Source organism: Vigna unguiculata, chromosome 11, assembly GCF_037176805.1.
Source record: "Vigna unguiculata cultivar grain cowpea cultivar isolate G323 ecotype 2 chromosome 11, ASM3717680v1, whole genome shotgun sequence".
NCBI lineage: Eukaryota > Viridiplantae > Streptophyta > Magnoliopsida > Fabales > Fabaceae > Vigna > Vigna unguiculata.
The window spans coordinates 39,410,110-39,435,470 of NC_140802.1; the positions used below are offsets into that span (position 1 = coordinate 39,410,110).

Genomic DNA, 25,361 nt, shown 5'->3' on the forward strand with positions numbered 1-25,361 from the left:
GGAAATTTGTTTCGGAATGTGTTAATAGGATTTTGGATTGTCTATTTTAGAAGGCTCCAAAATTAATTTAGTTGTAGATTGCCTAATACAAAAACTCCTAATACATTGGACACAAAATTTAAGCTTCTAGAAAAAACAATTCCATAATATATTATCGAATAGATCACCTTGGTGCTTATCTGGAACACGTAACCGGAAAGGAGGTGTTCGATGTGATTGAGATCCAACCAGAGTAACCAAGATCAGTGAAGAAAAATGGCTATATTTAATTCATCTGGTAAAATTGCATTATGAATATTTTAAGGGCATCTAGACACCCAAGTAGGGAATCGAGGTAGGAAGAGAAATCGACATAAGTAAGAGATCGATAAGTAAAATAGAAATAAAGAAGGTTCAAATAAACAAAAGATAGTAAAATATTTATAGATCAATGCGTCATGAAAGATAGTATTGAGAGAAATTCACTCTCGATAAGGTTGAGAAAGACTAAAGTTGAAACAAAAAGGAAGGAAGTCAGTTTATGATAACTACAAAAATACGTGAGAAAATAGACACAACTAATATAATATGAACGATTTTAAAGTCGTTATCACAAGTTATGTAATTTTTTTTAATTTTATTTTGGATTTAATTGTCAAAAAAAAGTTAAAGATATAATTAGGCTATTTAAATGTGGAATAGTGATGGAAAATTGTGGTTACAATTTAAAAATTTTGTGAATATAGTAAATATGAGAAATGACAAATTCAGTGATGAATATAACAATTTGGGTCATTGTTTCATATATTTTTTTATCAATTTATACTTTATCCTTGGTAATATAGTTTCTCGCAATTTATATTCTTGCAATATACATTTCTATATATTCTATTTCAAATCACTTTCATCTTGGTTTACATTTTCTTTATTTTCTTTAAAAAATAGTTATAATTGTTGAAAAAAAATGTATGAATTCTTCATTAAAATACACATTAAAAAGTAAGCTAATAAATTAAATATATTTTTGAAATTGATCCACAACATAAGTAATTTATATATTAATTTTGTCTTGTAAAATCTTAGACATCATCACACTTTAATTTAGATTGAAAATAATAGTTTGCTAGTCCAATCCTAAAAATACATATAGAGGTTTGATTTTTCCTATATTTGTCGTACCAAAATCTTCGAGTAACATAATAATTAATAACTAATAAATAAACAATTAATTACTCTTAAATGATTATTTTTGAGAAGCAAAAATTACATTCAGACAAGTCCATAGAATAATAAATAAAAGAGATGAAGTTTTAAAAAATGGTAGATAATTAAATGGTGAAAATGAATTGAATAAGACTAAATTATTAGGCTTAACCGCATGAGAGAAAAATAATAAAAATTTATAGAATAAATCTCTAACGAAAAAAGAAAGAGGTAATAGGAGATATAATTGTGACATAATATAAAAATCGAAAAAAATATTATCATCTAATATTATTAAATAATACAAAACCTTTAAAAATCTAAAAGTCGAATTCCCACAATTGTACTCAGACTGGTCCTCCGTTTCTTGATGTCTTTAGACGGAAAATCGGAAACGGCTTGTAGCATACCGTTATTTCGACAAACAAGAAAAATCCAAAACTTTAATTAACGGCGGCATCACAGTTCCCGTTTTGCAAACATCAGTGACACAGCACTCTCTAGGGTTCGTAATTCGTATCTATCTAATTTAAAAGCTCTTCTCCGAAGTTTGCAATAAATTCGTTTTCGCACCCTAAATTTTCGATCCTTTTGGACAACGTTGTGCTCCAATTTCGGCAACTTACCTTAAGGTACTCTCCTTCCTTTCTCGCTCTGAAACTCTGTGCAGAGGCAAGTTGGACAGAGATTTTGTAAAATATTTGTTATTATATTTCATTAGGGATTTACGTGAAATTTGATGTGTTGTGGTTTAGGTTGTATTAGTAATTAGCTGGTAGAAGTGTATAATTGAAACCCTATCTTAGTACGTATCTGTAAATTTGTGGCAGGAAGGGGCACAGATTGGTTTTGTTTGGAAACTGCTATTATTTTTCTGAGATTGGACACTTCATAATTCTCCTTTTTGTTCTGTTCTGCCTTCTCGTTCCTTTGATGCCTAATTGTTTGTTCATCACCTTGCATTTGAGTGGAAAATTTTCATATTTACATTTCATGTTGTTCCTGTAAATCTGGATTTTCATTGACCCTCGTTTGCCTTTGTGTAACATAAGAGCTTGTGCTCGCCAACATGCCTATTGTTCTCGTTTCCTTTCGCCGCCTTCGTTAGTCTCTTTTATTGTGATAATTATGTAGTCATTGACCCTTTAATAAAAGTCTATCGCGTTGCGGCCGTATAAGTCTTGTGACTCTTGTCTCATTGCACGGCTTCCACTGAGATTCATTCGCTGCGACCCCTTGTTTGGCCTTTCTTTTTGTTTCCTCCTTTCGATATGTGTATACTTCTTCCCAGGATTTCTTCTGGCCTCTGTGCCTTCTTCACAGTTGCCTCACGAGCTTCTTTCATTAGTTTCATAAGATGCCTCGGGGAAAAGCAAATTCTTCATCAGCTGCTAAGCCATCTGACCCTGAGAAGCCAGTTGAATCTGATGAGAAGGTTGATTTTGAGGAGGAAAATGATCCAGAAGAAGCTATGGAAGAAGAAATTGAGTATGAAGAAGTAGAAGAAGAAGTGGAAGTGGAAGAGATAGAAGAGGAGGTGGAAGAAGAGGAGGAGGATCCAGAGGAGGTAGAGGTAGAAGAAGAGGAAGAGGAGGAGGAAGAGGAGGAAGAAGAGGAAGAAGAGATTGAAGAAGTGGATGAAGAGGATGCCATGCAAAACCATAGCAGTGATGAAGCAAAGGTGGAAGATGAGGACGAGAAGAAAAAGCATGCCGAACTCCTTGCTCTTCCTCCTCATGGGTCTGAAGTATACATTGGTGGCATTCCTCATGATGTCTCAAACGAGGATTTGAAATCTTTTTGCGAGAGAATTGGGGAAGTTGCAGAGGTAAGTCTGTGCCATTGTTGCTGTATTGTGCTCATGTTTATAGATAATGTCATCCCCTAACTTGAATTTTGAGGAAAATAGGTTCGAGTAATGAAGGGAAAGCATTCCAGCGAGAACAAGGGATTCGGTTTTGTAACATTTAGAAGTGTGGACTTGGCTTCTAAAGCCATCGAAGAGCTGAATAATACTGAATTTAAGGTAAGATGTTAATCTCAGACATTAAGCATTCATAACTGATATTCCTTGTAAGTTCATTGCTTTGTTATTACTACTCTAGTATTATAAACATTGCAGATGCTTTATGCAAAAATTCTTAGCCACAATGCTTTATGCAGATTCTTTGTTGTTCCTAACTGTGTTAATGATCAATTCTTTAAGGGTAAAAAAATAAAATGTTCTACATCTCAAGCCAAACACCGTCTTTTTATTGGCAATGTTCCTAGAAGCTGGGGTGTGGAAGATCTGAGGAAGATTGTTTCTGAGGTTGGACCTGGAGTTACTGGTGTGGAACTAGTCAAGGTATGTACTTTTCTGTTGTGCTATGCTTTCCATTTCCACATTAAATTATAAGTGTTGTCTAGGGATTTTTGTTCTAGTCATTCCTAAATCATCATGATAGTCATGCCTTGCAAGCTTTATTATACTGCTTTGGCATTATGCCCAGCTACATGTACACAAGAGTTAGCAATGTGTTTTTTTTATTTAATTGCTCTTATATTTCTGTTTGTTCAATCCTTTATTTCAGGATATGAAGAACACCAATAACAATCGTGGCTTTGCTTTTATTGACTATTATAATAATGCGTGTGCTGAGTATTCTAAGCTAAAGATGATGAGCCCAACATTTAAGCTAGGTGAGAATGCTCCAACAGTGAGCTGGGCTGATCCTAAAAATGCCGATTCCTCTGCTGCATCTCAGGTTTTGACTCACATGTCTTCCTTCTCTTAAGCTTGGTTGATAATTGATAGTTATGGTTAAAGTTATGAGAAACTTTTTAGCTGACTTATGTGGTACACAAGCTAGATTTTTTGGTTTATCGTACAATAGGATAAACCCTTGAAGGAAATTTGTTATATTGTGAATTTCAGATTTCCATTTATTTTTAGTGAAAAGTAGTTTGTATTGCTGGAGAGAAGGAAGTTAAGGTTTGCTTATTGGGAAAGAAATAGAGGATAAAGTGGTGTTTTTAAAGGTGACAGCGATCGAGGACAACAACCACCTTTTAATAGGAACTGATAATAACTGGTATGAGCAGTCATGTACTGTTAGATGCTAGTATAATAATATCAGTCATGTTGGCAGTTATGGGTAGAATATGTGCTAGAAAATAACTCGCATTGCGTCAGCAGTTCTTTATTAGAATTAGATACTACTGTAATGACAGTTATTCGTAGAGAATAACTGAGGGCAGTTATTTAGAAGTTGTAGAGTGTGTAATTAGGCAAAGGGGATTGCTATTTGCAGTTTTTTTGCCGAGAATAATACTGTGTAGGATGTCTGTCGGACAGCAAGTGCATTGCTACATTGTTTTTGATTTCATGTTCAGCGTGCTGGTTCACCTATTGGTGCTTTATCACTTTTAGATTCTAAAGTTTTGAAGATCAAGGAGGGTTGTTGGCAAGATTGTCAAACTTGAAAGTTTACGTAAACTTGTGAAAACTGGGTAAACACGAGTCGTAAATTCATAAGAGTTTACTTTGACATGAAAAAATTATATAAACAATAAAATCCTAATTCAAATCAGTCCACAAAATTATATAACTTAAAACATAAAGAAGTTCATACAAATATTATAAAACTAATTCAAATGTTTAGTGTCTATGCATAATCATCTAATCCTCTAATATCTAATGACATCATCACCCATTAATATCTATCCCATGTTTCCATCTAATATCTGACCTGTTCTCTAGAGCATTTTTACTTTTATTTTTAATAGATGAAGATGCACGTGGATTGCTCTCAATTAAATTAGAACCATTCCTAGACATCCTGTTTTAATTTCAATTCACTTCAAAATTCCAAAATAAAAAGTAATCTAAGTGCAGGCAGAGGGAAAAAGGGTTATAAAATAGCTTATAAAAAAAATTTCACTATGGTAATAAAAAATAATCCTAATTGCTGATAAAAAATTTTCACAGTGATGACAAAAGGGACATAAGGGTTTGCAGAAGGGACAAAAGGATTTAGTGCTGCAAAATGAAAAATGCAAATGTGAACAGGCACGAAACACGAATAACTGAGAACGAAAACCAGATGCGAAGGGCGAGGTGGAAAACGCAGACTCAACCACTGCAAGAAGCGACGACCCACAGCAAGCGACGACGACCCACGATGAGCGACAATGACCTTGGGTAACGGTGACCACGACTGTGATAATGGCTGACGGAAATTGCGAGTGATGACGCCAAATCGAGAGCAGATTGTTGCATTAATGGAATCGCAGAAGACAAAGGAAGAAGATGGGCTTCGTGAGTGACCCTAAATTAGAAACTCCTAATCTGGTGAGCCCTAAAAACGACTTTGTTTCACATTAAAATAAAATCTCGTCGAACTCGCCAAATTGGAAGCAAGCTTGAGAGTTCGATCGAGACTCTTGATTCTACCACCAATCCCATGATCCTACACCAAAACTGAGTTTGCTTCCGAGTTAACTCGAAAGTACTGAGTGAACACGCAAATTCGTCCGAGTTAAGGAATTAACTCACGAGTTTGATAACCATGGTTGTTGGAATTCAAGAAATTATTACAGCCAAATAACAAAAATAAAGAATAAGGTTGAATGATCACGATCCACACCCATTGTTGTGGGGAGAGACAAAAAATGAACCAAAATTAGTGAGAGAAACAGATACTGAAATAGTCAAGATCAAGATGTTGGTCAGCCATTTGAAAGAGTGGAAATTTTGGGGTAAAGAGACCATCTTCAACAGAAAAGAAAATTGAAATGCTGAATCAGACGGGATGGAACAAGTGACAGCAATGGAGGTTTGTGTTTCATGCTGTCTGGTCAACCCTTCACTGTCAACCCCCAGGCTGACTTGGATTGACCATGCAGGCCAACAGATCATCAATGTCGGGTGATCTTTGGATCTCATGGAAGCTGCTGAATCAGCCACTGCCAGATCTACCAGAATTGGTGCACAGCCAACTGGAAGAGAGTAATGGGACTGAGACATAATGGGAGATGCGTTTCAGGTTTTAGGAACTTGGTAGCAGAATAGTGACAGATTACGGTCATGGAGAATCTTACTGCTTTGATACTTTGATGAAAAAGAGTAATTTTGTTTGGGCTAAATTTTTTTTTTTTTTTTTTTTTGGCTCAGTGCATCTTTCTTTATATCATGGGGGGATTGAATAATACGTACAATAACTCGTCAAGGACTAATTACCGCTACTCACTACTTTTGAAACTATAGGACTAATATCCTAACATGAGCTAATTGTGCCAATGGATGTTGAGACGGTGTATTTAGCTTTACAGGAGCTGTCAAATAGTCTATATTATAACTTAGTACATTGAGTGCAAGAGTTAATTAATAGTAATTAAGTATTAATAGCATTACTACATTAATTGTTATAACTTACAAGTGACTAATATTCTGTCATACGCTATATGCTACTGAATGTAGACTACTATGCTGTTGAATATGGACTATATTTCAACCGTTTATATCCTATGTGCATTACTCTGTAAACAAAGAATTTAATAAAGTTGCACATGGGTGAACAGGTGAAGGCAGTATATGTGAAGAACCTGCCGAAGAATGTAACTCAAGAGCAGTTGAAGAAGCTTTTTGAACGTCATGGGAAGATAACTAAGGTGGTTCTTCCACCAGCAAAATCTGGACAAGAAAAGAACAGAATTGGCTTTGTACATTTTGCAGAGAGGTCCAATGCTATGAAAGCACTGAAAAACACTGAAAGATATGAATTAGAAGGTAGCACATTGTCTAACCTTTTGTGATTGTTTTTGTGAATGCTTGTCAATATTCATTAGCTTTGTTCTATGTTTCAGGTCAAGTTTTAGAGTGCTCTTTGGCAAAGCCACAGTCTGATCAAAAGTCTGGAGGGTCAAACACACAGAAGCCGGGACCAGGATTGCTTCCAAGTTATCCACAACATGTCGGTTATGGTTTGGTTGGCGGTGCCTATGGTGCACTAGGTGCGGGATATCATGCTCCAGGTCTTGCACAGGTGACATGTTTTTCATTTGTTTTTCCATTAGATGCTTGTTTCCAGATCTAACATCACTATATTATGGTCTTTATTTTTGTGTTAACAGAAATCACTATATTGATGCTAAATAATGGAATTATAGAGCTACTAACTTCTACAGAATCTAATCCTTATCGCATTGCATTTAAAGATGTTCAATAATATATTTTAAATTACATTAGAAATCATGCATATGCTTCACGAAGTGTATTTACACACAAGGTGATCTATGTACTATATATGTGCTATTGATAATCACATCTGCTATCTATTAATCTGAGATTCTGATGGCTGGAGTTGTATCTGCTGCAGCCATTGCTATATGGAGGAGGTCAAGCTCCCGCCGGAATGGCCATGATGCCCATGCTTTTGGCTGATGGACGAATTGGATATGTCTTGTAAGTAGAATTGTTGCTCTAAATGTATTTAGCTCGTTATATCATTATGATGTTTTGTATGAAGTTCCAATGGAAGAGTGCGACACCTAATTGCCTGAATCCAATGCCTGAGAATTTGTTTCATCATGCAGGCAACAACCAGGAATGCAACCACAAGCCCCATCTTCACATCATAGAGGTGGCCGGAGCGGTGGCAGTGGGGGTGGCAATAGGAATGCTGGCAGTTCTAGTAAGGGAAGGCACAACAATGATGGCGGTCAAGGCCGCAGATACCGCCCATATTAGCGGTCTTGATATAGATAGTAGCACTTCCTTCTCTCAAATGTACTTGGGCTTTTATAAAGCTTATTTATTGCATTAAAATGTGCTACATATTTTTTAATTAAAAATTTATTCAGTGTAGATTAAATCTCGATGTCAAGGCGTTTAACGCGTAAGTTGAATGAATTTGGATTCTTCCTGTGTTGATAAATTAAAGACTTTTTTGAACGGAAAAAGAAAAAAAACTGATGCAGTCCTTTCTGTGTATTATTATCGAGAATAAAACCCAATGGTATTCCATCAACTGCCATAATCACTGGTAACAGCCCACTGATTTAATTTTTCATGGATTTATTCTTTGATATACGCTTGTATGGACCCATTATATTTCAAATACAAAATTGTTACAATTAAAATTATCTACAAAGCTTCGTGATTGGTGCCACCGTCAAGAATTTATATTAGAACTCCGGTAGTGGCATTCCAATATAATGACCCTTGAACTATCTTACATAAACTTACCCTAACTTTGATCCAAAACAAATATTATTAATTAAAATTTATTAAAGATCACAAAAACTATACGTCTTCTCTTTTTCAAAGATTCTCATTTATGATTTAGGTTTTCAAAACATTGTAAATAATGATAAAATGCACGCGCTAAAGACTTAAAAGGTAAGCTTTTCTGAGATCATCCTGCAACTTCTTTGTTACACCCATTGTGAAAGAATGTAACTCATAAATATAAATATTTAGTATCCTTTCTTACCTAAAATGTTTCTATCATCAAGGATGTAGGGGGGGTGTTTTACCGAGAAAAATAAAAAAGCTATATTAATAATACTAAGTAGCATCCAATTGATAAGGGGTCATGCACATTAATTATCAACATACAAAATTAAAGAACTTGTTCAGTCACAACATAATGCAGTTGCCTTCATCGCAGTAAATAATTGGTCTTATTCATCGTCTTCGCCCTCACCTTTATCAGAACCCTCCGCTTTATCAGATGACTCGTCGTTAATGGAAGCCTCACCTTTGTCAGATGACTCAGCTTCCAATTTCCTTTTCTTTCTCTGCTCTTCTTCTTTTCCCTTTCCCACAGCCGCTTTCTTTCCAACATTCTTCTTCCTAAACTCTGCTAAGCAACGAAGATAAAGTATTAGGCTACAATACATAAGCACAGAAAATTACCTCTTCCAAAACTAACTGTCTGTGAAGTGCATTCGCTAGTAAAATCAATACAAACATACAACTACATATATCAGGCATTTCCAATATGAAAAATAAATGGCATAAAATCTTTGGACATTACTAATGCAAAACATTACAAAGTATTGTCTTGTATGCTTCAAATGTACAATCCTTCTTCTAGTCTCCCACTACTGTATATATGTACTTATTTATGAATAAAATAACAGATCCTCCTAATATCTTTGAACCAAAGATTTTCCTCTACACTTCATATCAATAATGGCGTTTGGTTTGGCATTAGGAGTCCTGGACCCACGTTTCAAATGCGAAAAAAACTAAAACTATTTAGAGGAGCTTCAACTTGACAGTGAATCATGTATCCGCAGTTAACTAGGCAATACACGACCAACCATGCACTAACTAATCCTCAGGTTCCACTTCATATCTTCGAACCTATTACTTTCCACTAGACTAACTAATCATGCTTTTAGCAGAACAACAGAGAACAAACTTATTAACAAGCCAGGATCATATGTTAAAGCTGATAAAATAAAACAAACTTAATCTCAATAAAAGAGTCAAACAAATTAGAATAAGAAGAATGTCCAAGATGGACATATAATTGAGATTAACTTATATATCTCTCATGTGGCTCCTCTCTCCCCATAGAGAGAGAGAGAGAGAGAGAGAACATATCAAGTGAGAGGATTTTCATTATGAGTGACTGAAAGAAGTGAATATTGGCCATTGAATCAGATCACAAAAACTTAAGATTATATGATCTTCATACAACTTCTAGTCCTCTCAGTATCTCGATATGTCACAATGTTCTGACTTTCAGAACAAGGTAATTTCACAAGAACTTGACAAGTTCCAAAAAAAATGAATCAGAGCTAGTAGACCCTGATCTGTGGTGCTAACCAACCAAAACATTTTAAGTGATTAAAAGTAATCTACCTTCAAGGGAAGCTTTTAGAGGACGAATAAACTCAGAGAACTCGGTTTCTTCAAGAGCTTTGAAAACATCTTCAGCATTGACAATTTGTCTCTTTGACTCCTTACATATGTCATTAGCCCTACATCACACCCATCACATCAGCTAAGGTCACACACATTCATACCATATCATTCCATAAAAATACCCATCACTGTTCTGTTTTTTCTATCTATTTTTTTTTTTCTTCCATTTTTACTTTCTTCCACTGTTCAAACCATCTATTTATCAATCACCCAATTCGAATCCTAAGTTTTCTAAGTAGGGGAAAAGGGATTCGATCATCAAAATTGACAATTTTCAGTGAAATTAATTAGGGGGAAGGGGTTCGAGGGCTTACGTGGCGGAAAGGTAGTGGATGAAGATCCTACCGCTTTCTGAGAATGCGAGAAGACCATCTTTGCTGACGGAAATTTCTCCTTCTTCAGAGCATCGGGACAGTTTATCCTTCACAACACGGCGCACGATAGACCGGGGCAGCTCATCCGCCTCAGCCATTCTGTTCTTCGAATCGGAATTGGGAATTGGAATGAATTTAGGGTTAGGGTTTTCTACTTACACATCTTTTCCCGCCATTTTCAATTTCTTTTTTCCCATGCAATGATTATTAAAATTAACATTTATATTTAATGGACACGACAAGTAAGATAAAATATCAGAAAATATATATTTTACACATGAATATAAAATAAACCAATAATTAAAAGTTTTTGATTTTGAGGAAAGTGATCTATGTATAGAATTAAGTCTGGTAAAAAAATATAGATAATAATGAATTTTATTAATAACAGAATATATATTACTTTAAATGTCAGAAACTTGTAGCATACATTGAACATCAAACTAAATAAATAATAATAAAAAATATTTGTAAAATAGCAGAAAAATGTTAAGAGATACTTCATTACGACAAAATATTTATAAATATTTGTATTATTATTGTAATGTTTTAAAACTTCTATATTAAAATAACATATTTCAAATACAAGTGCACATGTTTTAGTATTAGTATGGACACATATTTCTGAATGATTATAAATTGAAGACTTTTCGATTACTGAAATTAATAGACTTAAATAATTTAATATTTAAAATAAAAGACATTAAGTAAAATCATAAATTTATTCTTATTAAAAATTCTTATTTAGAAAACAGGATATTAAAAGTTTTAATGAAAATAAAATAAAGACAATAATGTTTCAAAATGGTTGCAATAGTAAATAATTTATTCTAAGGTAGAAAAAAACAAGTGTAAAACTAGCATATTAATACAAACAAGTGTCACTTATCTGCTTTTACTTTTTTTTATGACAATGAAACCTAAAAATACAATTAAAAAATTAATTAGTATAAGAAAATTAATTTTAAAATTATTAAAATTATAAATACATAAAAAAATATTTATAATTTTTATCATATTATAATTATTTGATAGAAACCTTCATAAATTATTGTTAAAATAAAATAAAACTAAATAATCCTACTTTTATAATTATTCAAGATATTTTCTAAAAATAAAAATTTGAGACACAAAACAGATAATTCATGGAATGTAATGATCGATTCTAATAATAATATCTCAAACATATTTAAAATCGAAACATTAACATTGTCTAAGATCAAAAGTAAAGTTTCAAAAACGATTTCTTGGTATACACGAGAATAAAATTTCAAAGATAAACTATTATTTCCTTAATTTTAAACATGAACTATTATTTCCTTAGTTCTCAAAAAAAAAAAAAAAACTCAAAATACTCTTTTCTTATATCTCGATTATACTCTCAATAATCTTATATCAGTTAAGAGTTCAAGATAATTTAAATATACATTTTTTTCAAAACTTTGAGATGAATTGGGAAAGAGTTATAAGTACTTAATAAAAAAATTATAAACTAATAAGATTAGATTATTTATTCCCAATAAATATATGGAAAGTGATTGGTAAAATTAAATTATCATTTCTGATAAAAAAAAAATGGAAACATGCTAATCAATTATTAATTATAAGATAGTAAGTCTCAATAATTTTAACAGCAATTTTAGAGAACTAATACAAATAGTTAAAATTGAATGTAACTAGTTAAATGAAATTAACTTTTACTCAGTTAATTGGTTAAAATATTTTTCTAAAAGGCTGTGCCCAAATTAGTTGAAACAAAAGAAGGAGTTGATAACAAAAAAAAGAAGTTTTTTTCTTTGTGTGTGTTGGGGGTTAAATTGTTGGTTCAAATATCTACCTCAAAATCCAATATTTTATTCAGTGGATCCAATATACATCATAGTTCTCTTATTTTCTGAAAATTAACAAATAAACTAATAGTTGTTACAAAAATCACTATACTCTTTTTTACACCCCAATTTCTGAGATTTATTTTGGTTTTTGATACAAGTGTATGAATGATTTTAACAATGATGCATCTTCCATTTTCACGTGAAGTGTAGGATTTTCCTTGGACAAATGAAGAGAAAGTTGAGCTGATTTAGTTTCCTTCTCTCTGCAATCAAAACCAATAACATGTAACCAAATGATTTGACTTAGAGATTTATATTCAATGCAGTAAAAAATCTGAAGAGGAAAAAGAAAAAGCATAAAGCTTTAACAATATTTAAGCACAGTTTGAAAGATCCCTCAGACTTATAATGCTTTAACAACTGCTAAATCCAATTACAAGACAAAAAGGTACACATTTTTTATTTTCACTTTTTGTTTGAAACGTGGTGCAACAATTTTCCTTTATCAATAATACTAATTCAGAAAAAAAAAAAAGAGCTCTTTTTAATGCACCAAAAAGTTCTGGTACACATGGAATTAGTGTTTGAGCTGGAAATTTTCCAGTGGATGCTTTTCTTTTACCTGTCAATTTATCTTATCAGGTTTGGAGCAATAAGGCTATAACCAATGCATGCAACAATTCACTTTAGGGTCAGAAACATGTCATGTTCATGTCCAAAAGCTATTAGCAGCTAGTGTTGTGAAATATTCCTAATGTTTTTTTTTTCCAGAAAAAGAAACAAGAATAATTCTTGATCAGGTTCCTTGAGTGAAAGTTTTAGTCACTAAAATGCTTTTAGTTGTTTAGTCATATCTGATACTCAAGCACATAATTATCCAACACTGTCTTTTGACATTGAAACAATCGACACAACACATGAGCATGAACATGACTTCACCAGTAGATATACGAAAAATTAACCACTCCAAGTCTGTTAGGTATTTTTCATTAGTCTATAATCTTTTTCAATATATTCTGATTTTTGTTTAGTTACCATACTACATCCTGCATCTGAAATTTTGAAAGAAAAATTGACTTTTTCTCACTCTGAAACCACACTCTTCCACATTCACTGTTTGTTTCATACTAAGTGGACTAAATGGTTTATATCTGATACATCAACCATTGAAAAGAGGTACATGGCATGGGAAAATGGCAGGTATATGATTAAGAAAAAATTATGGAAATTATTGGAGCAAAAGGGAGATATATGTGAGATAAGTTAACACTAATAAATCAGAGCCATGGATAAAACTTGTGGGGTTTGAAGTTCTAACTAGAGGTTCTGAGGGATTTTCTTTTTAATCTGATGCAACTGATTTGGACTTTTGTTCAGCTGAAGACAAGAAGAATTTCATTCACAGAAGGATTCATATGCATGATTGCAAGTGGGAGATAAGGAAGATGGAGACTCATTATCTTATTTTAATATTCAAAAGAGTAATGAAGGTTTTCTTGGGGTAGTTAAGGTCGGCACAAGAGTCCACTTGTGACATGCATGAATTTGATAGCATTTGACAGGTTCTACTTTAATTCATATTTTGACAGAACCTTTCTATAATAATGTTCCAAAAACTTCTACATTAAATTATTTTGTTCTAATTTGTACGTAACTAGAAGTGAAGATTAAAGTGATGACATCAACATAAATTTTCCTTTGAAGCCTTGGACTGAACTTTCTCACACAACCATATATTTTTTTCTTCTTCAGAAATTTAACCATATCATACTGAGAGAGTATCAATAACCTTGAAAATAAAATACAAGGAAAATTATTCAAATGGGAAAGAAAAATACTAGAAAAAATTAAACTTTTTTCTCACCTTAATAGTTTTGTATGACAAGATATGACGTATGGAAATTCCTCTGTTTTCTCATGATACTTCCCTTCTTCTGATCACCATCTTGAAAGCTCCAAAGCAAAGATGAAGCTTACAACTATGCATACAAAAAAATTGACTGACAAAATCTGCAGATTGGGAAGATGGAAGCATTAGATACATTAGAACTATTGAATCAAAATATCTAATCTATTAGCCATATATTAAAAAAGGGATGAAAATTTTTAGATGTAAGGTTAAAGTTCCATCATGTTTCTACTTACATTGGATTTAGCTGCCATAGGCATCTGTGGAAGATAACCCTTCAATCCAATGTTGTAAACTGGAGTACCATTAGGATAGTAAAGGCCATAGTTTCTCTCTGATGCTGGACCAGGCTTCAAATCCTCATTAAAAAGTGCAAAGACATATATATCAATAGGAACAGATGGTTTTGCAGGAGTGCCTTGTTTCTGCTCTATCCTTTTGAGCAAGTTACCATTGTACAGTTCTGCATTCTGTGGTGTAGCTCCAACCTCATCAGGGTCACCATTAGAAGGCCAACCAGTCTCAGAAATCCTCACTTGAATGTCATCATGCCCCATTTGTTTGATGGCAGCATAGACAGCATCAATTTGAGCATATAACATGTTGTCATATTGCAAATTGGTATTTGGATCAACCGTGCCTTGATTTGGCTGAAAAAGCACATAGTTTAAGGGAACCATATTTGGGTTGTCTTTGTATGTAAAGAAAGGGTATGCATTGATGAGGAAAGGTGAGTTGATTTGAGCATGAAAATCAAGAAGGGGTTGGATATATTGTGCAAGATCTTCCCTAAAAACCCCAGATGAAGGAGGGTAGGAATTGGATAATATGTTGAAGGAATGAGCAGTTGTGACAGTAACTTGCTGGTCCAGTCCAAGATTAACAAGGGCATCATGCACAGTTTGCATTGCTGGAAGGAGGTTCAACATTAGCTGAGTATCATTGCTGTTGAACACCTCATTTCCCACAGTGATGCAAGTGATTTTGGTCTGCGAGAAGTAAGGTTGGACATGCTGCTGAATCCAAGTTTGAGCTTTGGAAGGGTTTGTCATGTTCTCAAGGTACTCATTTCCAAGTCCTATAACGAATTCCACATTGGTTTCTGAGAAGGCCACTAGAACATTTGGATCAGCATCATACAGTTTGATCCTACTCACATTCAAAGATTTTATAAGAACAGCTACTTGAGATGGAAGAGGTAAATTGTTGGCTATCTGTCCGTAGTTGATTCCAAAACCAAGGCCATGGATTTTCACCAACAAATCTGCAACACATTTGGAAGAGAGAGGAAGAAAAAAAAAATCAGCTTACAATGCTTAATGCAGTTTCACTTGCACAAATGATCAAACATTGAATCGACAAAGCTCTCTAAGTCAGATTAAATATTGAACAATGTGGAGAATAGAAACTATTCCAAGTTGAGAGAATGAATTGGCTAAAACAATGGTTGATTCCTCATATAAAGCTATTCTGATCAGAATAACTCAATAAAAGTAGATAGAATGTTCCATTTCCAATGTGAGTATGAATAGAATAAGACTATCTTAGATAACAAAACTTTCTTTTCTTTTTCATCCACTTTTCTGGAATCAAATGGGATCAAGCACAAGTAGACAAAGCAGATAACAAACCAGAAATGGAGAGAAGAAACAAAATCGTTGATACAAAGAAGGAACAACTTGTTATTACTGATCTGATCATCATCATGGCCAAGGACCCCAGCTGAGAGCACCACAATTTTAGGCACAGAAACTGAGATAATGCTTTTCATTACATGTGAGAATCAGAGCTTTTCATATTGTATATACATACACACACATATATACACACATATATAAACATATATGTATACAGATATTAATCATTGTTAAATGAGAATCAGGGTTCTGTTTCCAAGAGCAATGCTATTATAGCTGTCAATTTAATTACATCATTCTCAGAATACTGTTACTGAGATAGATAATACAACAAAAAACAACATGCATTTTAATACAGTATCGCTTCTTTTTCTGTAAACAAGTATGAAATAGTGTAAAAAGTGAACAAAAAAAATGATGTTAACAGATATAACGTGAAGCAAGATAAGAAATGCAAAACAACAAAAAGTAAATAAAATAAAACAAAAATACAAACTCTGTAGATGAAGCCTGATTCTCATTGTAAGTGTGGGTCCCGCTCTTTCAAAATGTGGACCAGACATATAGTAATTAATTATGGTTCGTTTTAAAGAAGGGATGTCCCATTTTTTTCTTTCTATAATTGTAAAGTTAGATACAAAAATGATTTAATCAATCATTATTATTTTTTATTCAAATAAAGCTTAATTCAATTTTACCCTTCTTTGATATAAAGTAACAAGTACCCTAAAGAATGACATCTTTTACCAATTACAAAAAGCTTATATATTAAATTAACATCTAATTAGAAGGCTAGTGTTTATTTTTCTTTCTTTCTTTATAATATATATATTTTTTATAGCAACTTGCATCCTATGCTTTCTCGCATGGCTACAGCTATGATCAGAAAGTAACATGCATCACCTTGTCCTGAAGAACAGTGTATTAAAATTAACCTAAACACTATTTATAATCTATTCTCTCACAAACTGAGATATCAACACAATCTTAATAATCATTTATTTTCTTTTATGTATAGGGTATGATGCTATAACATTTTGTTTAGAAGTTATTCAATAATCAAATAGTTTTTAATATATCACACTTATATAACAAATTATTTTAAGTTTACTTTGTATCTATAGTTTACGTTTTTTGAAATAATTTTTTAACAACTAAATTTTGACAACTTTATCTTATATTCTGATATGACATATTTTAAGTGGTTATCAATTTTTTTATTTTCTCATTTCTCTATATTTCAAAATCACTTAAAAATATCACCTTAATTGATAAGAGTAAATTATCAAAATACTATTCTCTTTTGAACATATACATCTTTAATAAGAAATAACATAATAGACTTAAATAAATCTAATTAAGATAATATGTAATATCATTTTAGTGAGGGAATTTATACTTAACTCAACTTTACAAGACAAATTTATAAAATATTATCTTTACTTATATAATATAGATTAATTTTATCTTTAATTAGGATGAAATTTATATAATGAAATAAATCATGGTTCAACTCTTTATTTATTGAGGTTAATGATTTGCTTTAACTTTGAAGACAATTCCCTAAAACATAAACTGGGAAGAGAAGCAAAGCCTTAAAACTTTGAACGTTAAATCTGCCACTAAAATGGTCAGATGTTAATTAATTAATTAATTAATTGATTAATTGAGTAATATGATGAAATAATGTTAATGGTTTTTAAAATGAAAATGCTTAGATGGATCTTAGTGAACGCACGTGTTGAGCAAAAAGGGCTGCATGAAAACCGCTGATATACCTTCGAAGTCGCACGTGTTTGGTTTTTTTGTGAAAAACGATCTTTCGATCTACGTAATTGGATCTATTCATTCATTATAGAAAACCTAAAATTGTAAACACCAAGTTATTTTCTTTTATTAAAAAAAATATCCATTTTTAATTCTAAAGTACTACTTGTGCTAATGATGTAATTGAATTTGAATTTATTAGCCATTATAATGGATTATAATTTTCAAAGACGATATCAATGACACTATATTATTTAAATGTCATGATAATAACTGTGTTAGTCAGGACGAATCTTAAATTTAATAAAACTTGGTATTATTGAAAAAAAAATCTTAAACATAATAGGGCATGGTGTGACTCAGTTAAAATAAGATTAGATTTAATAAGTATTAAAAAATCTTTGAATTATAAATGTTTTAAAGTAAGAGTGCGGGTGAAAAAAATACTTTTACTTTAATTAAGGTTAAATCATTTCATAGGTCTCCATTTTTGTAGCGAAATCTCAAGTAGGTCCCCCCATTTTCATTTGACTCAATTGGGTTCCTATTTTTGAAAATTCGATGCAATTGGTTCCTTTCCGTTAGTTGACCGTTACTGGTGCTAATTATGTGCCACGTGTTAGCACGTGGTTTTTTTGACTTTTTTTAAATTTTTTTTTTTAATTTTTTTTTAATTTTTTTTTAATTTTATAATTTTTTTTAAAAAAAAATTTTAATTGCCACGTGTCAATCTGACATTGTGCCACGTGGCAGAGACAGTGTGATGTGGCAGTGGCAGTGCCACGTGTCAATATTGGATGTGAAAAATCTCAATATAGTCCCTGTATTTATTATTTTGTCTCAATTTGGTCCCAATTTTTTAAAAACTGAATCAATTTTATACCTATATCAGATTTAATTTTTATATAAATCTACAATGGTATTCTTATTATAATTGATATTTTTAACAAAATTAAGTTTATTTAAATGTATATTTTGCATTGAACTTTATTTAAATATTGTTTCAAATATTTATATATCCATAATTTATAGACAAATGTTAGAATTGTTATAATTTTTTTTTTTAATTTTATATTTGAATTTATAAAGTTTTTATTTTTAAAGCAACTCTAACATTTATCTATAAATTATGGATATATAAATATTTAAAATAAAATTTAAATAAATATTAGTACAAAATACACATTTAAATAAATTTAATTTTGTTAAAAATATCAATTATAATAAAAATACCATTGTAAATTTATATAAAAATTAAATCTGATATAGGAATAAAATTGATTCAGTTTTAAAAAAATTGGGACCAAATTAAGACAAAATAATAAATACAGGGACTATATTGAGACTTTTCATATTCAATATTGACACGTGTCACTGCCACTGCCACATCACACTGTCTCTGCCACGTGGCACAATGTCAGATTGACACGTAGCAATTTTAATTTTTTTTAAAAAAAATTATAAAAAAAAATAAAAATTATAAAAAAATTATAAAAAAATTATAAAAAAATTAAAAAAAAGTCAAAAAAACCACGTGCTGACACGTTGCACATAATTAGCACCAGTAACGGTCAACTAACGGAAAGGAACCAATTACATCGAATTTTCAAAAATAGGGACCCAATTGAGTCAAATAAAAATGGGGGGACCTACTTGAGATTTCACTACAAAAATGGGGACCTATGGAATGATTTAACCTTAATTAACTTGTTAAATATGACCAAAAATAAGTTTTTTTTGTACATAAAAATATTTTTACAATTTTTAATTTAATTATTTAAGCTAGCTAATAAATTTTTATTACTACCCTCGTATTATTTACTTGAAATCCACCTTTATAATCTCTCTTCTTTTTTATTTTAAAGTAAATGCCGGATTCAATTTTAACAATGACAAATGAAAATGAATTGAATATGTAATATGTAATACAGAAAATACGTTTTTTTTTCTTCACACTTTTAATTATTAAACCGAATTTACAGTTTAAAATGTATATATAGCAGGGATACATGTTCAAAACATGTCTTTTTATGTGGTTAGGCTTTTTAAGAAAAAAAAAAAGAAAAAGAAGTTGATTTGGACTGCTTTCAACGTCCTCATGATTTGTTTCTTTCTAAAAAGTTGGAAGATAAAATGTTCAACCTCGTGCTTGAATGGTTTATAAGAGATTCTCTCACGATCTACGGTGAGTTAATAGTTTTATATTAAATAAAAATAAAATTATTATATATATAAAAAATTATAAATATTTAATATTAATGTTTTGAATTAAAAGGTTATGTTATATTATTTTTTTATATTCCATAAACTTTTAATATACGGTAGTAAATCGGATCACTCTTGGTCCACCAAAAATAAGTAAGAATGGACTGATTTGCCATTGAAAAACAGGTCAGGAATTGCAATATGTCCTGTCATAGGATAGATCGACGAACTGGCAGACTGACCCGCTAATTTCTTTTTTCAATAATTTTATTTTTAGAGTTTTCTATTTATAAAATTTATTTGTATATATACTTATAAATGAATATTTAAAATATATTTAATCGTATAAATATTTTATAAATTTTTAATTGATCAGTTAATATTTATAATTGGACAAATTAAAATAATTATTACATGTTAAATTATTCTATTATAATTAATAATTTAAATTTAATTTATAAGTGTTAATGATTTAAATTATAACAGTATTACATATTTACATATTTTAAAAATTTTAATATAAAAAATTTAATCTTTTTAGTTATTTTTAATTAAAAAGATAAAATAAATAAATAAAAACAGACTAAAAATGGACTAGCCCAACAATTTGGCGGACTAGACAGGTCGGGCAAAAATGGATTGATACGTTGAAAATTTCAACTCGATCCATTCCATTTCGGCCAATTGGCCTGTTGGACCCAACCCACTTTGTCACCCATCAACATCTTACAAACTGATTTTTTAAATCAGGTTTAAATTTCACTTATCAAAATACTATTAGAGTCATCTAAAGCATATTATAATAAAACTTGTTCATTATACTTGTAGTATTATCAAAGGTTAAATATGTTTTTGATCCCTCAAGTTTTAGCGAAATTTGGAATTAGTCCCTCATCAAAACTTTTGACCAATTTAGTCCTTCATCTTTCAAAATGCGTGAATTTAGTCCTTTTAACCAAATTTTGTTAAGTTTATCTGACGTTTCGAGCGCATTTCATGATAGTATTTAAGTTAACATTGAAGCAAAAATGTGTCAAACAGTATAAATAATTTAAATACTATCATGAAATGCGCTTGAAATGTCAGATAAACTTAACAAAATTTGGTTAAAAGGACTAAATTCATGCATTTTGGAAGATGAAGGACTAAATTGGTCAAAAGTTTTGATGAGGGACTAAACCCAAATTTCGCTCAAACTTGAGGGACCAAAAACATATTTAACCCTATTATCAATTGTCATATTATCGTTTGAAATGTATATATCCTGACATGAAAATAATGTATTAAAAATATTACGTTTACTTAAATTAAAATAAGTTCACAAATTTAGAGTGGTGATGGTGATACCAACTATTGTATTGAAATCCCTCATTTTCATTAGGAAGGGTTGGTGGCGGTAGCAACAACAACCATCAATCACCGGAAAAACACCCACCAAAAAAAGTTCCTACTTCTGATATTCAATGCACCAAACACCTTTTGAAAATTTCAACTTACCCTCACCTAATAGAAGAAGGTAGTAACCAAATAATGAAAGCAATAGTAAGACTTAACAAGGTAACCATGATTTCAATGTATTTCATCCAATTTATGATACTTATAATTCCTTTTATTTTTCTATTTTATCTATGCTTCTCTTCTCTTATAAACTTTAGATGTTTGAGCTTAGTGCACTTCTATCGAAAAACAAAAACATTAACTATTATATTTCACACTTTTCAATGTATTTGTTCTGTAAAATTTAGTGCTTTAATTAAATAATGATGTAACTAGAAAAATATCATAATCCATTCTCTGGGGAGAGGGTCAAAGTGGAACTAAGGTTTCATCATGCTTGGGCCTTACCATGTTAGAACACAGTAAATTAAGGAAGGCATTTACTTCCTGCACCTCCACAATATCTTCACAAGTATATACCATGTTAGAACACAAATTTTTCATAATACCCCTACATGAAATATATTTCCCAGCTTTCTGCAACACATAAAAAATACATTCCTAAGAAAGCTTTTTGAAACCGAGTTCTTTTTTTTTTTTGGTGCATTTTCTCTCTGGGTGGTGACTACATCGGCGGCAGCAGCAATGACGGTAGGGTCCAGTAATAAAAGCGTTTGAGTCTTTTCCATTATTGTGGGGTTAAGTTAGTAATTATGGGGGTACAAGAAGCAATAGGCTTAATGGAATAAGAATTTGATCTTTGTGAACCCATCATTAATAGTCATGTCAATCTTTTCCTTCGGAATGGCAGATATCCATTACTTATTATGTGCAATGTACACCAAAGGCAGTTATGACATTTCGTCACTGCATTAACTAACCAACATTTTACAATTTTTATAGATTAACTGACATTCTTTTATATACTTAGATTTATATTTTTGTTTTGGGTGTGAAAAACACTTGATTATAATAAGTTCATAGTAATAGAAACGCAAAGAGTACTTTTGGTTCCCGATTAGAAAAGTGAACTCCTTAATTAAATCTCAATAAATATAAAAACGCCATAAGGGTGGGAAGTCAATTTTGTAAATCAAATAGGTTTTTCCATTGCCATTGAAAAGTGCTAAAGTGACAGGACCAGGACACATAACATGCAACAAGACTAACTTTCTTTGTTTTATTTGTTCTAAAACCATTAGATTGTTCTAAAACCATTAAACATGCATACCCTTATTATTACATTACACTTATACATAAAACAATATCATTCAAATGCCAACAAAGTTATTTATCACGTTGCTTGTTTGCACAAACAAAAATTCATTATCCCAAATCACTACTAATAATCCCAGAAAAAAGGTTGATTCTAAATCAGAAGAAGAAAACTAGTTGCAAAGTCTACCTTGAATTCCCAGTTCCCAAATCTAAGGCCAGAGATGTTCAGTAGAGTTCTCCTTCCTTGTGAGTTTCAATTACACAATCTGCAGTTGGATAGGAGACACAGGTAAGTAGAAAGCCTTCTCCCATTTGGGTGTCATCAAGGAATGAGCCATCAGACTGATCCACTGAACCAGAAACAATCTTCCCAGCACAGGTAGAGCATGCTCCGGCGCGGCACGAGTAAGGAAGTTCAACTCCAGCATCCTCTGCTGCATCTAGAATGTAGGTATCATCTGAGGCTTCAAATTCATTCTCTTGTCCATCTGGGCCAATCAGCTTAATCTTGTAGGACGCCATGGCAGTGACTCTAAATGAAGAGGATGACTTCAAGCCAAAAGATCTTGAAACACTCTTTGCAGATCCTAGAGAAGAAGGACACTTCACTGTGGTGCCAACAGTGAATTGATTTTTGCTTGGAGTTTGAATCATGCAATGGGAGGAAACCTTCACACTTGACAAGGTTGCCATGATTAGCCTGAAAACAAATCAACACTGCAGAATTAACATCTTGCAGAAAAAAAAAAGTGGTTATCTATATTACAGGTAGAACATACTAATTAATACAAATTTAACACTTGAAATCCAATCCAATTGGATTAAGATAAAGTTCTACAAGAATTACATTGCTAGGTAAATATATTCATCATATATCAATCAATACCCTTCCAAAAAAACTAAAAGAAGAAATTTACTTTGTTTATAACTGTATGTAGGCCAAAACTTTTACACAGGAATGATGTTTCACCTAGCATGTAAATGGCATACACAATATCAGTTATTGCTGCTCTATGTTGCACATATACGGGGTAATTGAATACGACATGGGTATGTCCAAAGTTTAACACTGTTCTTTAGGTATCCAGTGGAGTGCAGGTATGATTTGGGTATGGCATCAACAATGTTGATTGAAATGAAGTAAAATTATGATGCATGTGCAAGAACTGAATGTACAACTATACTTTATAAATTATATCCACAAGTAACCGTTAGATTTTTTTATTTTCGCATCATTACATAGTTGTCTTAATATGTATAAGAGATATAAAACCAATCTTATGTCTTTGCTTAAGCTTTTAGGACACACACCCCGCGTCTCTTTCAGATTCCACTCAATACTGACCAACAAACATTGAAAGACACAGAACAATGGTTTTTATAAACATCAGATAATTTATTCATATTACATAAATTACAATGCAGTAGCCAGCACATTTAACATGCAGAAAATGATTGGAATAAAGGGTAACATCTTTGTGTCTTTATGCTAAGACCACCCCTTCGTAGTGAACATTCAACATCCTCTGCTAGGCCAGGATGTTAAATTGTTTCACATTACAAAACCAGAGAACGCAACTATAAAACTATTACAACAACGTCAGAGGCAGACAGGTAATTGAGAAAAAGTGTTTTAATCCTACAGAAAATTGTAGTGGTAATTCCACACCTTGAATTTTTAATGAATTTATGCCACAAAAGTTAACAAAGAATGGAATCCATGCCATTCATGTTCTATACAAAAGGCTCTTGATTTATGGAGCAGTATGAGAAGAAGCAGGATGATAACTCTGCTCTTCACTCGATGCTCCAATTTACAACAAAAGCAAGCCACTAAATGGCCTCATTCTCTCTCAAAGCCAGTATTCTTAAAAAACCCATCGCACAAAAAGCATAAAAACTCTTTCATAAGCAGCCAAAAGACAAACCCAGACACTCCAGAAACAAAACTCGAATGCATTACTGAACGTCAAAGAAACAAAGTTAACCCACAAAAGAAAAGTTTGTTTCTTTGCATTAAAACCTCCTCATTAGATTACCATCCCGATCCCTAACTAATCAACAATGCAAGACACAAAGAAAAAGAGGGCAAAGCAACACATGCACAATCATTCAACCAAATATTTAGTCACACTAAACCCATACTCCATCGAAGAAAAAAAGATAATTTTTTTTCTCCTCTTCTCATAAAACAAGCAAGGGCCATGTTCCTAAGAATCCGACAAATAATCGAATATGCTGAAAATATAAAATCTATACGTCTGTCTGTTCCCACAACTGGTAAGAGAAAAAAAAAACCCTTACGAAAGATTGATAAAAAGAGAATAACTGATTATAAAAAATGCAGCTTTTAAAAGAAAACCAATCCGTATAGTGGGTAATGAATTAGAACAGAAAAAGAAACCAGGAATCATATGAACATGAAAAGGGCTTACAGAGAGGAGAAAATTGTGAGTGATGAACGCGGAGAAAACAAAGTGGTTGACGACAGAGAAAATGACGCAGACTTTGGGGTTTATGAATGAATGTTTCAAGTGAGTCAGTTACGTTTTTGCCCCTTCTAGGTGCTTCTCTCGCCCACGGTTTTACATACACTAATTCTTTTTATTGATATAATATTGTTTAATATAATAATATGTTGGAGTTAATTAATAGATAAAGCTATAGCAATTAACGTATTTCCGTAATATTTTTACGTCAAATTTAATTAATTTTATGATGAGAGTGTATTATTGGTGATTATAATTTTTGGTTTTTAATTCATTTGAATCGGTCATAATCTTTATTAACGATAAACTATATTAACTATATTTATGTATTTTTAATGGCTACATATTAATTGGATATGATGTAAATATATTCAAACTAGGTTAGTTATAA

The 25,361-nt window shown here is 31.8% G+C and overlaps 4 protein-coding genes across 8 annotated transcripts; 1 reads left to right on the forward strand and 3 right to left on the reverse strand.

Moving 5' to 3' along the window:
• The first annotated feature begins 1,532 nt into the window (after nucleotides 1-1,532).
• LOC114169425 (heterogeneous nuclear ribonucleoprotein Q-like) lies at nucleotides 1,533-8,036 on the forward strand. 3 transcript variants are annotated; one of them, XM_028054566.2, is made up of 9 exons: nucleotides 1,533-1,814; nucleotides 2,531-3,010; nucleotides 3,092-3,208; nucleotides 3,389-3,529; nucleotides 3,756-3,929; nucleotides 6,745-6,952; nucleotides 7,030-7,208; nucleotides 7,542-7,627; nucleotides 7,759-8,036. In XM_028054566.2, exons 2-9 carry the CDS (start codon nucleotides 2,540-2,542, stop codon nucleotides 7,910-7,912), a joined length of 1,530 nt encoding a protein of 509 aa, XP_027910367.2. In that variant the 5' UTR covers nucleotides 1,533-1,814; nucleotides 2,531-2,539; the 3' UTR covers nucleotides 7,913-8,036. The 3 variants fall into 3 exon arrangements, with proteins under 3 accessions (XP_027910367.2, XP_027910369.2, XP_085524982.1); XM_028054568.2 differs by having other exon boundaries at nucleotides 1,672-1,814; nucleotides 2,474-3,010; XM_085668856.1 differs by lacking the exon at nucleotides 1,533-1,814 and having other exon boundaries at nucleotides 2,294-3,010.
• A 658-nt stretch (nucleotides 8,037-8,694) lies between these two features.
• NF-YB11 (nuclear factor Y, subunit B11) lies at nucleotides 8,695-10,682 on the reverse strand. Of its 2 annotated transcripts, none has more exons than XM_028053900.2 (3): nucleotides 10,417-10,682; nucleotides 10,040-10,158; nucleotides 8,695-9,026 (listed from the first exon to the last, which is right to left on the reverse strand). In XM_028053900.2, exons 1-3 carry the CDS (start codon nucleotides 10,572-10,574, stop codon nucleotides 8,848-8,850), a joined length of 456 nt encoding a protein of 151 aa, XP_027909701.1. In that variant the 5' UTR covers nucleotides 10,575-10,682; the 3' UTR covers nucleotides 8,695-8,847. The 2 variants fall into 2 exon arrangements, with proteins under 2 accessions (XP_027909701.1, XP_027909700.1); XM_028053899.2 differs by having other exon boundaries at nucleotides 8,695-9,029.
• A 1,626-nt stretch (nucleotides 10,683-12,308) lies between these two features.
• On the reverse strand, nucleotides 12,309-16,112 carry LOC114168242 (glucan endo-1,3-beta-glucosidase 14-like). Of its 2 annotated transcripts, none has more exons than XM_028052989.2 (4): nucleotides 15,897-16,112; nucleotides 14,454-15,481; nucleotides 14,173-14,318; nucleotides 12,309-12,571 (listed from the first exon to the last, which is right to left on the reverse strand). In XM_028052989.2, exons 1-3 carry the CDS (start codon nucleotides 15,922-15,924, stop codon nucleotides 14,247-14,249), a joined length of 1,128 nt encoding a protein of 375 aa, XP_027908790.1. In that variant the 5' UTR covers nucleotides 15,925-16,112; the 3' UTR covers nucleotides 12,309-12,571; nucleotides 14,173-14,246. The 2 variants fall into 2 exon arrangements, with proteins under 2 accessions (XP_027908790.1, XP_027908789.1); XM_028052988.2 differs by having other exon boundaries at nucleotides 15,849-16,107.
• Nucleotides 16,113-22,466: 6,354 nt separating this feature from the next.
• Nucleotides 22,467-25,050, reverse strand: FD3 (ferredoxin 3). Its single transcript, XM_028056299.2, has 2 exons — nucleotides 24,917-25,050; nucleotides 22,467-23,181 (listed from the first exon to the last, which is right to left on the reverse strand). The coding sequence occupies exon 2, from the start codon at nucleotides 23,172-23,174 to the stop codon at nucleotides 22,707-22,709; it is 468 nt and encodes a 155-aa protein (XP_027912100.1). The 5' UTR covers nucleotides 23,175-23,181; nucleotides 24,917-25,050; the 3' UTR covers nucleotides 22,467-22,706.
• Between the last annotated feature and the right edge of the window lie 311 nt (nucleotides 25,051-25,361).